General features: G+C 31.7%; 1 protein-coding gene across 3 annotated transcripts in view; it reads right to left on the reverse strand.

The window, feature by feature from the left end:
• Positions 1–13,964, reverse strand: part of LOC148279967 (protein tipD-like) — a 55,436-nt gene that overhangs the window by 39,602 nt on the left and 1,870 nt on the right. For 2 of the 3 annotated variants that reach the window (XM_088229129.1, XM_088229127.1), the window contains exons 3-4: positions 12,925–13,028; positions 9,818–9,964 (exon numbers count right to left, since the gene is read on the reverse strand). In XM_088229129.1, the coding sequence (XP_088085255.1) occupies positions 9,818–9,964; positions 12,925–13,028 (251 nt within the window). The remainder of the gene's footprint in view (positions 1–9,817; positions 9,965–12,924; positions 13,029–13,964) is intronic. The other variant, XM_088229128.1, reaches the window with a different exon arrangement.

The raw sequence follows: 13,964 nt of genomic DNA on the forward strand, positions 1-13,964 counted from the left end.
TTTGACTCAATCTTCATTCTTATCTTTCACTAAACTTAATCTTTATTATTACTTAAATTGATTTTACACACTTATTTTATATAATTTATGAAAGACGGTGGAGTTTTATAATTAAGAATATGTATAAAGTATGTTTATGATGCTTACTAAAAAATTGTATGTATTTTATGTATCCTTGTTGAACTTCCAAATAAATAATAAAAAATAAAAAAATTTCAAGCTGTATGGCACAAGTGAGTAAACTTCAATGTGTGCCTTGTTTTTGCGAATAAATGTTGGTTTATTAAGAGCGCCGGCGTGTGTGTAACTGTTTTCCTGTAAAAATGAGTTTTTTCAGTTGTGCCACTATTATTCCCGGTGTGAGACATGTTCTTGAATATTAAACAAAAATTCCAATGAAAAATACAATTCGTTTACCTAATGGTTATTGAAGTGAGATATTGCTTTCGTGCACTTTGTTTGTTGAAAAGAATTTACGACCCGTCGAGAAAATAATTAACAAAGCTTTTAAATAGGTTTTTTTCATTTTATTCTTATGGGCTTAGATAATTGTTTGTTTTATGTTTGAGAATATATTCTTACAAACTGTAGTGCTATTTGTTAAAACCTGTAATTGGATTGTTTGTTATTTGTTTTGTTTTTTATACATGAAAATTGTAGCTGTTGGTTATCCGAATAAAAAATATAAAAATATTTTAAAAATAGATATGTGGCGGTACAAGTCTTTGGTTCGATCATTAGACTCAAAGTCCCCAGCGCTACTACTAGATGATCAAAACCTTTGTTTTTTTCTTATTTTTCATTAATATTTAGGTAATAACAATTAAATGTTGTATAAAGCAACTAAATTATGTAATATTCTTTTTCATTCATTACCACATACATACATTAGAGGCCTCCGTGGTGTAGTGGTTAAGACACTTACCACATACATGAAAGGTTCTGGGTTCGATTCCAGGTGAGAACACAAAAATCAAATCTGATTTTTCTCAAGCCTAGGTGCACTGTGTTCACCATTGCAATTGAGCCTCAAGACCTGTGTTAAGTAAATAACAGCATTTATCGATAGTATTCCTGGCCGATTACCTTTCTTTCCCATTCTTCCCTTGACCCATCCTTATGGTACCTACCTAACATCAAGATAGAAGATATTCAAAATTAGAAGATTTGGATTTGGAATAAAAACAAAACAACATTTTTGACTTCACATAAAATTGGATAAAAAGTGGTTGGATTCGTCGCGCGTCGTGGAACACATTGTTACATTTTATAGTTCATTTTGTCATCCATTGCCCAAAATTGGAGAACATTCACATCATATTAAAGGTAGGTATCTATTCCATGTTCCTATACTTTCTTCAAATACTTCCCTATCACAAAACTGAATGAAATTCGTTTTTCATTTACGGTCCGCGTTTTCGTTAACAACCTGTTTTGGTGCAAAATAAATAAAATCATAACAAACTGCCACCATTCCCCTTTCCATATCTAGTAGTACATAGAGCACTGCACCATCAGGACAAAAGATCCTCACCCTCAAGAAAATGCAGATATCTGATTTCAACATTTTTTTCCATAATTTTTTTAACGATGTCGTCGCTCAGAAGTGAGAAAGGACAATAATTGGAAATTGGTGTCTTTTCACCAGATTTGTAAATAAGAAATATTGTAGCCCTTTTCAAGCAAGAAAGAAAGCGCCCAGTTTTAAAACTTTAATTTTTAATTTGAGTAAGTTATTTACTAATAAATGATTTTGAGAATTTTGTAATTTTTGTGGTAATTCCATATTTTCCCGAGTAACCGGTATCTTTTATAAAAGAGATCGTATCGATTACCTCCTTAGTGGTTGTTAGTTATTCAAATGAGAGCGTGCGTAGGCAGAAGTATAAAAGGTCAACATATTTCGAAAGAAAATTTTCAGGATTTTAAATTTTTTTTACTAATTGTGTTGCGTTACTATATCTCTGGCGTAACGGGGTTGAATTATGAAGATAGCAATACAGCCCCTAATCCCAATAAAAAAATGACCTTTTACTTTTTTTGTGTAATGCGACAACACAAGACGGGCGGGCCTGATTGACAGAATAATATAATAGATATATTAACTACTAATTTATCAACATAAATACGAAATATTTTTTCTTGTCAACTTTATTATCATTCTCTTGTCTCTTTGGGCATTTGGTATTTCCACCAATTATATAATTTAGGAATGAAATCAACTAAAAAAAATAAGCTTTAAGAGGAAAATTATTTTACGGATTGACAAAGTAACTGAGTACCTACCAAGCACGTGCGGTGAATATTATCAGTAGGGACGCTGACAAAAAAATATAATCTACTCACTTTTAGTAGGCATGATAGCAGATACACATTGGTAAATATCTAATTAAAATCAGTATAGGATAAAATCACTTATATGAAAATGATGCTATTTAAGTTTTCTAAAAGTACCTAAAGCTCAAGATGTTCTTGAATTTTGTCCGAATCTCAACCATACGCTATTAAAATATTTATGTTATATGTTATAATAGTAGTTTTTTCTTTGCATCACACAAGTTGGATGCTCTTCTCGAGTCTTGTAGAGCTATATGATAACTTTATGAACCTTAATGCGCGTGCGTGGAAATTCGATCATTTGTAACAGGACTGGACTCAAAATGAAGAGTAGTATTCAGATTCCAGAGTATCTAACGAATACTATCAAGCCCAAGGTGCATTGATATTCAGAACTTTCATATGGGAAATACGCATACGTAGGTAGGAATGAGATAATTTTAAAATGAATTCGAGATTGTTTTCATGTTTATAATTTTTAATAATTAAATAGATATTAAATAAATATAAAAAATAAAGAAATATTCAGGAGATGCGCCGCATCCACAGTATGTATGGGCATTATTTGCCTGATACCTACATTGGTGTAGTTCGAATAATACTTTTCATTTGATTTTATCTCATTCATATTTTATTTCCAAATTTCCGTTTGCATCTCTAATTTCCGGCTGTGATATGATTACAAATTTCTCAAGAGGAGTGTATACATAAATACTTTTTTTGGCGAGCTACTAAAAGGTTTAAATTTTTTCAAAAAATTAATCATTGATTCAAAGTAAAATACCTTTTTATCAAATATGTATGTCACACTGTTGGTATGTGGATTATACCTATATTTATGTCGCGGGTCCGGCAGCCGCGGCCAGGCTGGTTTTGTACTGCGAACCAGTTTGTAAAATAATTTAACTTGACACTGCAAATACATAACAGTGCATTTTTTTATTTAAAAAAATATTGAATGCCACGCTATAGGTAACAACAAAACGTACACACGTGTGTTAATTTAAAATGAAATGAATTAGTCAATAGGCAATAATCTCTTAATTAAACAAACAACAAAAACCCATCATCCGTAGGCAGAGAGGATATAACTCCATATCACTCTATCTTTGCATACAGACATCGCTTCCTGTATATCGTTTCATGAACGCATGCAAATTATTCAGACTATTGACACATTTGTCTTAGTATTTGTTGAATTCGGTCATGTCATAACTTTCGCGGTCTTCCTCGTTTTCTGCATCCATCAATATTCGCATCGTATATCGTTTTAGTCGTCCATTCGCTCTACGTGTCCAAACCAACGCTGGAGTCCTTTCTTGACTTTGTCGATAATGCTTGTCTCAGCCTCGCATGATTCTCGACATTTGTAGATCTACCATACATGGTTTTACCGCGCATTTGCCTGAGAGATCACATTTCGACAGGACTCGGCACACTTTCATCCTTATTTTTCCGCCATACCTCACTTCCGTACATAAGGGTTGGCTTAGTTCACATATTACATATTTCTGTAATATATTTCTATAAGAAACCTGCATAAATTTCATTCTTACTATTTTTCTGATAAGATTCATCGGTTGAATAACGAAATTCAATAACGCATTCTAACCATCAAATACAATGTTTACATGAAAACGTTTTGTTTTTAGTAAAGTAAAATAAGGTCCACGAAGAAAAAAGCTGAAAGAAAACGCATAATGCATGCGTTTCTTAGTTGAATTGATTTGGCCCTTTGGAAGACGTTCATGAAACGGCGCGGCGCACAGTGGGGCAGGATCCATCCAAACCTGGCTAAAACTAAATTCATGTTTTTTTAAAGTAAATTATGCTACAATAAAATCATTTAATAATAAAAGAAACATTAAAACATATTATAATGATAGTTTTTTCAATAAATACCTTTTTTTAAATTCTGTGATGATGTAAAATAATTACTGGAACATTTTAAATTGTAAACATATTTGATTGTCAAAATAATTATTTCGTAGAATGATTCTGATGGTAAAGAATGACTGTTTGAGTCAGCCGATTTGGTGCATGCTGCTGAAGTCTTCTCGATGCTCAAATCGTTTCTTTTATTGACTTATTCCCGATCCTTTGCAATCTCATTTAGATATCAAATGAAGTTTTTTTCTTCCATTTATGGTGTTGAGTACATTATTCTCGGAAAGCAGCAATTGTTTACAAGTGATGTTCAGTAACTTTTGGCGATTTACTTTAGCGTAACTGGCATCGGCTTTTACATATTTTATTTGTCAATTCTCTTTACAATTATATATTATAACTCTCGTCATATTACAATTGGATCCCTCGCAAAGAATTCTTCTAAAAAATATTAGGAAAATTTCTCCTGATCAAATTGAAAATCAAAAAAATTAACGTACATTTCCAAAAGTTATTTTTTTTCTCTAACCCCAAAATTGCGGTTTTTTTTTGCATTTTCTATTAAATGAATAGTTATACTATACAACTAAACTAGAATAGTTATACTAAACTATGCAAAGCAGACACTAAAAGTTTCGATAAAATTTATTTTTTACAAATTTTTTAATTGATTTTTACCATTGTATAAAACTTCCTAGAAATATATAAAATAACAATCGAAATACAAAGAAAAATATTTTAAATAAAAGAACATTTCTTCAGGTATTGGATCCATTTGTTATTCTTTAAAGATAGCAATTCTCAAACAACTTCATCACAAACTATCACTTGATTTTACGGGAGCGATAAAAAAGGTCGTGCAAACTTCACGATAGGTAGTTTTAGATTGCCCTTGTTCCGTGGCACGTTAATTGAGAGAAAACGGGGGATGAGAGTTTGTCCGCTAATATGTGTACTATCGGTAAATAATACAAAATTTTTTCCAATGAATATTTTAGAATACGACTTTTAGCCAAGTTTGCTCATACTAGGACCCTTACGTGCGGCGGCGCGGCGTCACAACGTCTAGAAAAGCACCGTAGACTGCCCCAGTTTGAGTAAGCTACGTAGCCGGTTTCCCTACAATTCCGTAACGAATTCCAACGATCACGTAAGTCGTATTTCTCGCTGACGTCACTAGAGATTTCTTCCTAGATGTTACGTGTGTGGCATGTTGCTAGTCATGCAACACTTTTGTTAAGGAAAATAAATCAGATAATGTATTATTTTATCTACGATCTACATTCATGTTCGTACACAATTTGGGGCGTGGAAAATGACGTTGACACAACATAACATAATAATTTTTAACACATTTTTTTCAAAAGCTCTCGAGTTCGGTCTAATCAATTATCTTCTTGTGACGTACCTACTCATAAGTGTGTTCCCACTACGAAAATAGCCTTTTCACTTTTAGACTATACTCTGGTCGAGTTCTGATGGTTCGTGTAATTCTGAATACGGTTTTATATTATGCTCCTTGAAATGTTCTTCCTGATACAAGTTATCAACAAACAAAATAATAATTAAAGTTCACTGTGTTTTCTTGCATTTGGATTTACTTTTGTAGTAACAGGATTCAAAATTCGTCAAGTCCTTGATTTATTATGTAATACAATACAGAATTTGATTATCATGAGAGTCGTTTAAAATAGTTATTTAGATAATATCTGTATTGATTCGCAAGCTACCGCATGCGAATAATTGGTGAATTTAATGAATTGTTTAGTTAATAATAAATATACTCTATACCTACCTTTTATAAAAATAAAATATAACCCGCAGACAAGCCTCGGCTTTGCGGGAACAACAATACAATTATGTGCTATATTTTATTGTTAAAAAAAAACAATAATAAAAAATAAAATAATAATAGAATTATGATAATGACAATAAAACAATAAATTGAGTATATGAGAGACGGGAAAATGTTTTCTTAATATACAGAGTTGAATAGGAATCCATCCATACTAATATTATAAATGCAAAAGCTGTATGTTTGTTAGTTTGTTTTTCCTTCACGTCTCAACGGAGAGACCGATTGACATAATTTTTTGAATGAGAATAGCCGAAGTGGTGAGAAGTAAAATAAGATACTTATTTTTCATCCCGAATTCAAAAAAATGCAACGAAAAACAAAAAATATATATGGGTATCTCAACAATGAGCAATAATATTTCATGAGTAGGCGGTAAGGCGGGATGTCAAAAAGAATCGATTTGAAATTAATTCTTTAAATTTCTTAATTGACTTATCTATGATTAGTTTTGTATGCTTTCCGTTTTGGTTTCATAGTAGGATTTTGGATTTGTGAACTAAATAACGATCCTATGTCGCCATAGACTAACGGATCATAGTATTTCTTTCATAACGATAGTTGGAAGACGAAGCTACTTTCACTCCCAATAAAATATATCATCCATCGAGAAAATTCTTGTTGGTAAACAAAAACTTTTATTGATAAACGACACAACTAATTAATTACCTAAATAATTTCTCCCTAATACCGCGATAGCGAGGCCGCGAGTAAAAGCTAGTAGATAACAATTATAAATGTGAAAGTGTGTTTTTCTGTCTGTTTGTGTTTCCGTCACGTTGCAACGGAGCGACCGATTGACGTAATTTTTCGCATAGGGACAGCTAAAAAGCTACAAAAGGGCAAAAGCTACTTTTTTCCTAAAAAATATTTCACTTTCTCGGTAAAATTCTTAGTGGAAAAATGAATTAATATTACAATAAAATAACGATACTGCGTCAAAATATAATAAAGTACTGTCGTATTTCTTGAATAGCGATATATGGAGGGCCGGCAATTGATTCGGCTACGTTCCATCGAGATTTTTTTATTGTTAAATGACTAATCATCATCATCATCATTCCCTTTCCGTACCTTATGGTGCATTGGTAAACCAATCTCAGCGTATCTTGATCATTTTTGTTACATGAAGGTAAGATGATCAGTCTTACGCTTCAGGTGCTAGTCCAGGGACTGTGAAATACTCTAGTGTAAAAACACATTTTTTAATAAATATTTCATGTTAACCATGTCAGGAATCGAACCCGAGACCTCTTCCATGGTAGACAATTGCCCTGAACACTACAACACGAGGCCGCGACTAAACTAATGAATAACTCGTTTCTCCCACCACGCGCCGAGAGTAAAAACTAGTTAAATTTAAAATCGAGTTGTGGTCCTGTGGCTAGTGTCTCGGACTTACGGACCAAAGTTCCGTGGCTCGAATCCCACTTTACGCCAACATGATTCCGTTTTCTAATTGCTAGTAAGTTATTTATGTGAAATTTCCAAGGAAATTAAGCTCTAATACATGGGTCATAAAATGGTAAGAGAAATTTCTTTAACAATAAAACCTTCGCCTGATCTTGGGCTATTTTATTAACTGTTTTAATCGGGGCAGTTTCTGGGGTTGAAAACTGCGCGTAAGCGTGCGCAGTACGTAGATGTTTTCAATGACAGATAACGGGCAGCTTCACAGTCGACAAAACGAGCTATCTTGTGACGACGTGATTACTGATAACTAATTATATAAAGTAAAACTCCGCTTTTCGAACTTGTCATCTGGATCGCCAAATATCCGGATCGTTATTAGGAAATAAAAAATAAATTATATGTTCTAATAAATTTAAAATTCTCGTAAGTAAAAATTATAATCACTAGATCCTTAACACAAAGACAACTTAAACAAATACAAACTAATACCACTTTCGGGCAAAGGGATTTTGTGTATTATGCTATTAAAATCTATAACCTACTTCCACTCAAAAGCTTCTCTTCGGACATCTATCTCCTTTTGTTAACCATGGAGTTGAAACAGTGTTTGATTTATTTAGTTTTTTATTGTTTACTTCTTGGCATGAACACTTGACCGATTTACTACTATACTCTATTTTTTATAAATTTATTGATATTGTTTTAACTTTGCTGGAATTCCTCTCGTCCATGCGCTTTGTAGCTGCACGATGATTGGTTATCTAGCTTTCATATATCAACTTTAAAATACCTAAATTTTGTAAACAGGGTCTAGAATTCCAATCGTCTATGCGCTTAGTAGCTGCAAGGCGTGTTGTAATCTTACTCCTTTTTGTTATTCATATTATTATTTTTTTTTTAATACACTAAATTTATTTGTCAATTTTTAAAATGTGTAAATGGGGGCTAAATTTCTAACTGTCTATGCGTTCTGTAACTGCAAGACATCCTGTAATCTAGCTCCTATCTGTTATAATTTTTGATTGATCTTAATTGAAAACGAGGAACTAGAATCCCAACCGTCCATGCGCTCTGTAGCTGCAAGACGTACTGGGATATTTATTAATTGTACAGCGCCCTTGAGGTGATTTTCACAAAAATGGCGCTTTATAAATTATCCAACCAAAAAACTCGTTGAAAATGGCCCTCAAAATGAAATATTTGGGTAAATCGTAAGAACGCAAATATTTAGTTAAAAAAAAGATACGTATTCGTTGTTATCCTGCTCAATAGAAGAATATTTCAATAATTAATTTATTTTAACACTTTATATACAAATAGAATAGTTATACATATAAGGGCGGGCATATTGCTTTAAGGCAATTTCTTCCTACCTACCCAAACCGTTCAGTTTGTTTTACTTGTAAAATTACAAGTACATGGTCATATTATAAGTTATTATATTGAATCTTATAATTTTATACAAAATAATAAAAATATTTTAAAAAAAAAACTAACAATATACTTTGAAGAGAGAAAGGGAAATGAAGAAGGGGACAGGAACAACTCAAATGTTTATCGAATTTCAATTTTTATTTAAATGTAAATAAAGGAGGGGTCTCTCACATTAGTCGGTAGATTATTCCACAATCGAGCAGTTACTACTGTGAAAGAGGAGACAAGAAAATTAGACAGGTGAAAGGGTATTAAAAGGGCTCTCTCGTAACTAAACGAAGAGATAGTCCATGTTGTGATAGAGATTGGAAGAGCTCTCTCAGATAAACAGGTGAAGTGGGATTATTAAAAATATTGTGAAGAAGCGATAGAATGTGAATGTTTTTTCTATGTTTTATATCTATAAATTACAAATTTCGAATAATGAATTATTATTTTATCTCTATCCGCTCCCAGTGGTGCATTAGGCACTTCACTGGTACTACAAATACAGCGTATCTGGATCAATTTTATTAAATTGAAGGTAAGGTAACCAATGTTACTCTGCAAGTGGCAGTTTGGGGACAGTAAAATATTGCATAGTTGAACCACCTTAAAAAACAACATTTCACATATTCCCTGCCAGGAATCGAACCCGGGACCTCAACCATAGTAGGCGCAAGCCACGCACTACGGGACGGACATCTCCACTCAATTTCCCTTATCAGGATTTTTACCTTACGGTAACAATCCAGTTCAAAATACTTGTCCAGGGTTCCAAAGATGTTTCGCATATGGAACTGAATTATTTATCCGCTCAGACAAGGAATATTTATAACCATGTTTATAAATTATTCATTTTGTAAAAGCGTGTAAGGATGTTTTATTAATAAAAAAATATTTTTTATTTACCCTTATTGAATTATCCCAACTTCCACTAACAAATGTAAACGGATCTTGAGCACTCCATCTTAGGGATGAAACTTTGCTAACGTGAAATAATTCTGGGTCTTTGGGCTTCGGAAAAATATTGGAATCTAAATTAAATACACAAGCCATCTGAAAAAAAACAACGTTTAGATAATAATGACAAATATATTGGGTGTTAACATACGATGTGTTCGTTTTTTTCCAATTTAAAAATGAGCCCCAAAAGTAAAAAAGATTTGGTAAAAGATATACTTCATTCAAAAGAAATTTTTCTGCTTTATAATATTTAGTGTTTGCTTTTACGTTACACGTATTATTTAATTTAATAACAAGTCCTCAAAATGGAATGTCAAGTAGATGAAAGTGAGCATTTTCGATACTTCTTTCTGTTCGCGTTCAATCGAGGGAATAAAGCTGCTCGCGATGTTTGCGCAGAGTACGGTGAAGATGCTGTGAATTATTGACTGATTTATAGTAAAATAATGAAGAAAAATACATTATTGATAAATTTGTTGTAAAATAATGAAGTAGAATATAAATATTATTGACTAATTGTCGGTCTCGAGGTGCAACGGTCAGCGCGTTTGTCTACCATGCAAGAGATCTCGGGTTCAACTCCCGACATGGTTGAAATGAAGTATTGATTTATATTAGTTATATTTACAATTCTTTTTTATAGTAGAACTGATTGGAAACGCCGTTTATTTATGTATTTTTTAAATTCATATGTTGTACTAAAATATTAATTATTAAAAATAAAATAAACACATTACTGTAAGACGTCACTCCCCATTATTAACACAGAATTGTTTTTTCTTTAACGTAATAGGAAACTTTAATGTATTAAATTAATATAAAGAATTGTATTTCTCTTATGTTTTTTGATCTGAATTAACTATAAAAAAATAGTTTTTTCACATTAGAATATTTCATAATCCCTGGACTGGTATACGAAGCGTAAGACAGATCATCTAACCTTTATGTAACAAAATGATCAAGACACGCTGCGGTCGGTATACCAATGCAGTGCCCTATGCACCATCAGGTGCGGAAAGGGAATGACAATTAATTTGTCGCATTTTTTATTGTTGTGTCCTCTTGTTCTCTTCATTTGGAGAAACACGAACCCAACTTATTGTTGCTTCAATTCATTTTTGTCCAATAGACTAAAACACAAATCTCCAGAAATAGAGCTTGAAAGTTTATTTTAAGAAAAAGGCATAAATAATGACCGCAACTTAAGACAATATTTGTTTAAAAAAACCCCTTAAACACTTTTGAAAGAATGTATTTTTTATTTGAATTTTATAAATAAATGCTTACTCAGAACTCCTGTATATTTAACTCAATTACGTTTAAAATGGTCTATCGGACAAAAACGAACTAAGGCGACTTTATGTTAACACCTAAAATATTGTGACAAATATCAAGAAACGCTGCATTATGTTTACCTATAAACTACCTTAAGGAAAATTAAATGCAGGTAAGGTAATAGAAATGATGATGATGTTGTGATAATCGTTTTTTTAACCAGTTATAATTCGTAGGCAAATGGTTTAAAATTAGACAGCGGAAAGATTTTCATATTCTGTCACTTATGTTAACTGTACTTTATAGTCCCAGAGCTACACTATTACCTTTGTGAAAACATTCAACATTTACCAGATTACCCCTTCGTTCACATTCTTAGCCCTTTTTAATTCCCATACAGAATTCTTCCTTTTTTCAAGCTCATATATCTACTGTCTATGCGCCTCGACTGTGAAATCATCTCCCATCTACTATAAAAGGTATTTTGACAGCAGTTTTATTTAACTTTAATTCCTTATTTCATATTTTTGTTTTATTTTTTAAATTTATAAGGGCATGTGCATTTAAAAAAAGGCAACATATTAAAGAAAAGGGAAAACGAAAAGCACAAATCGATTGTGTTTTTTTTTTATGTTAAAAAATTGAATCGATATTAATTTCTGTAGTATAAACAGCTGGTTTAAGTAATCACTTTAGACACGGTGTAATATTCACCGATCTGCCTACGTTTGAACATCCAGAATTCTGTCCCTATTCCCTTTTCAAAAGTGTTTTCTTTCTCTTTCTGTTCCGATAAATTTCAATCTTGATAACACCCTAGAGCAGCGTTTCTTAACCTCGGATCGCGACCCGAAATCGGGTCGCGAGGGGTTTTGAAATTGGTCGCGGGAAATCCCAAAAAAGTGACAAAATATAGGATTTAAAAATATTTTCAATTTCGAATGTTTTTCATTTTGATCAATTAGTAGATCGATGTTACATCACTAATTTTATCTCATTAGATACTAGCATAAAATACATAGCATAATATTGTAATCCTGGTTTGTTTGATTTAAAAAAAGTCGTACAGAAAAAAAACGTTTTTTAATTCTAATTTTTTATTGATTTTTATAATCTATAATTACTTTTATGATTTTATTATCACTGGAAAATAAGATAAAACATTCAGGGTCGCGGTCTTCAAATTTATTTGTATTTAGGGTCGCCAGTCAAAAAAGTTAAGAACCGCTGCCCGAGAGGGTGGGATTCCTGCCTTGTCTTCAAATATTTGGACATACTTAAAATACTGCCGATAAATTTATCTTCCTGTTGTTTTCGTATCAGTCAAAGGAGTTTCTAAATAAATTAATGTCAGGCAATAAAAATAAAATATTTTCGTGTTTTCTTAAAGCAAGTAGAAATATTTCTGATGAATTATTAAAAAGGAAAGGGGATTTTATTAAATTAAAAATGTCCTTCCAACTCCGTTCCTTAAAAAATCCAATTAAAAGAAAATCTATTTTTATTAGATACCTTCCTTACTAAGCACATTAATTTAACGAACCCAATTAAAAAGTACCGGCTTAGCGTTTCTATTGAAAAAAGATAATGATTTTTAAATAAAATAACTGGAAATATGAAGAAATGTATATTTTATCTGCGTTCTGGAGGATTCTTCCTCAAACTCTCCCCAGGATGACAAATGACTAGTGACTAGTGACTGACATTTCATTAGCGAGAAAGTGAGTGAGTTGATGTATATTTAATTAACATTTTATAAGGTAAGTGGGTAAATATACCTTTTTGGTCTCGACGTCATAAACTCTTATTCGTTTGGAATTGCCACCTACGGCAAGCAATTTTCCATCGGGGGAGAATTCTATAGAGTCCACATCATAATTTTCTGGAAAATATTATTTTACTAATGACTGATAGTCCTAAATTATTTTTCAACAATCTGAAATTAATGGACATTGAAACAAGATATTATAAGATTGTAACATTCTCAATCGAAAAATGCCTGTTATTGGAGACATACGCAATAATATGGCGCAAATTTTAAGTACTTATCCTATGAAATATGAAACGATGTGGTCAATGGTAATATTTTTGATAAGTGCAAAATTGGTCATTTTGAAATAAGTAATAAGTACACAATTAAATTTTATTGAAAATGTTTAATTCCCTAATTTCGATTTTAGTTTAGAAGATTTATTTCATTAGTTTTTCGTTTTTTCATTTTTTTTCCCATTATAAACAAAGATTAATAATAACCCGTGGTTACCCGTGCCGAGGAGCAATATACTTTTTTGAATAGTTTTACATGTGAGAATAAACAATGAAGACAGTGATACAAATATCATTAACACAATGTTCAGACAGTTTTAAACATTGCATATTTAAGTTTATATTAAATTAATAGTCACCTTTATTATTTATATTATAAAACGTACAATATAATAACAAAAACATAACATAAACTTAACATTTGTGGAGCAGATGATTCAATATTGGTTTGGGCGAATGAAACAATCCATTTTATTTCTACCCAGCGCCACTATTCATTTTTTTCATAGCCTTTTTGAACATTTCCTCATTTTCTAATTGTTTTAATAGACAATGGAAGTAAGTTATAGATTGTAATTGCATAATACTCAAAATTCCTTTGTCCGAAAGTGGTATTAGCTTGTATTTGTTTAAGTTGTCTTTGTGTTAAGATCTAGTGATAGTATAATTTGTAAGTGTTTTATTGTTGGGATTATATCTTTCATTTGAGTTTAAATAGTTTTTGAATTTGTGAGCGAGTATTGTTTTAGCGTATAATTGTTTTGGTGTCTTA

This window comes from Micrasema longulum, unplaced genomic scaffold, assembly GCF_059751315.1.
Source record: "Micrasema longulum isolate JH-2025_06_02 unplaced genomic scaffold, ASM5975131v1 h1tg000638l, whole genome shotgun sequence".
NCBI lineage: Eukaryota > Metazoa > Arthropoda > Insecta > Trichoptera > Brachycentridae > Micrasema > Micrasema longulum.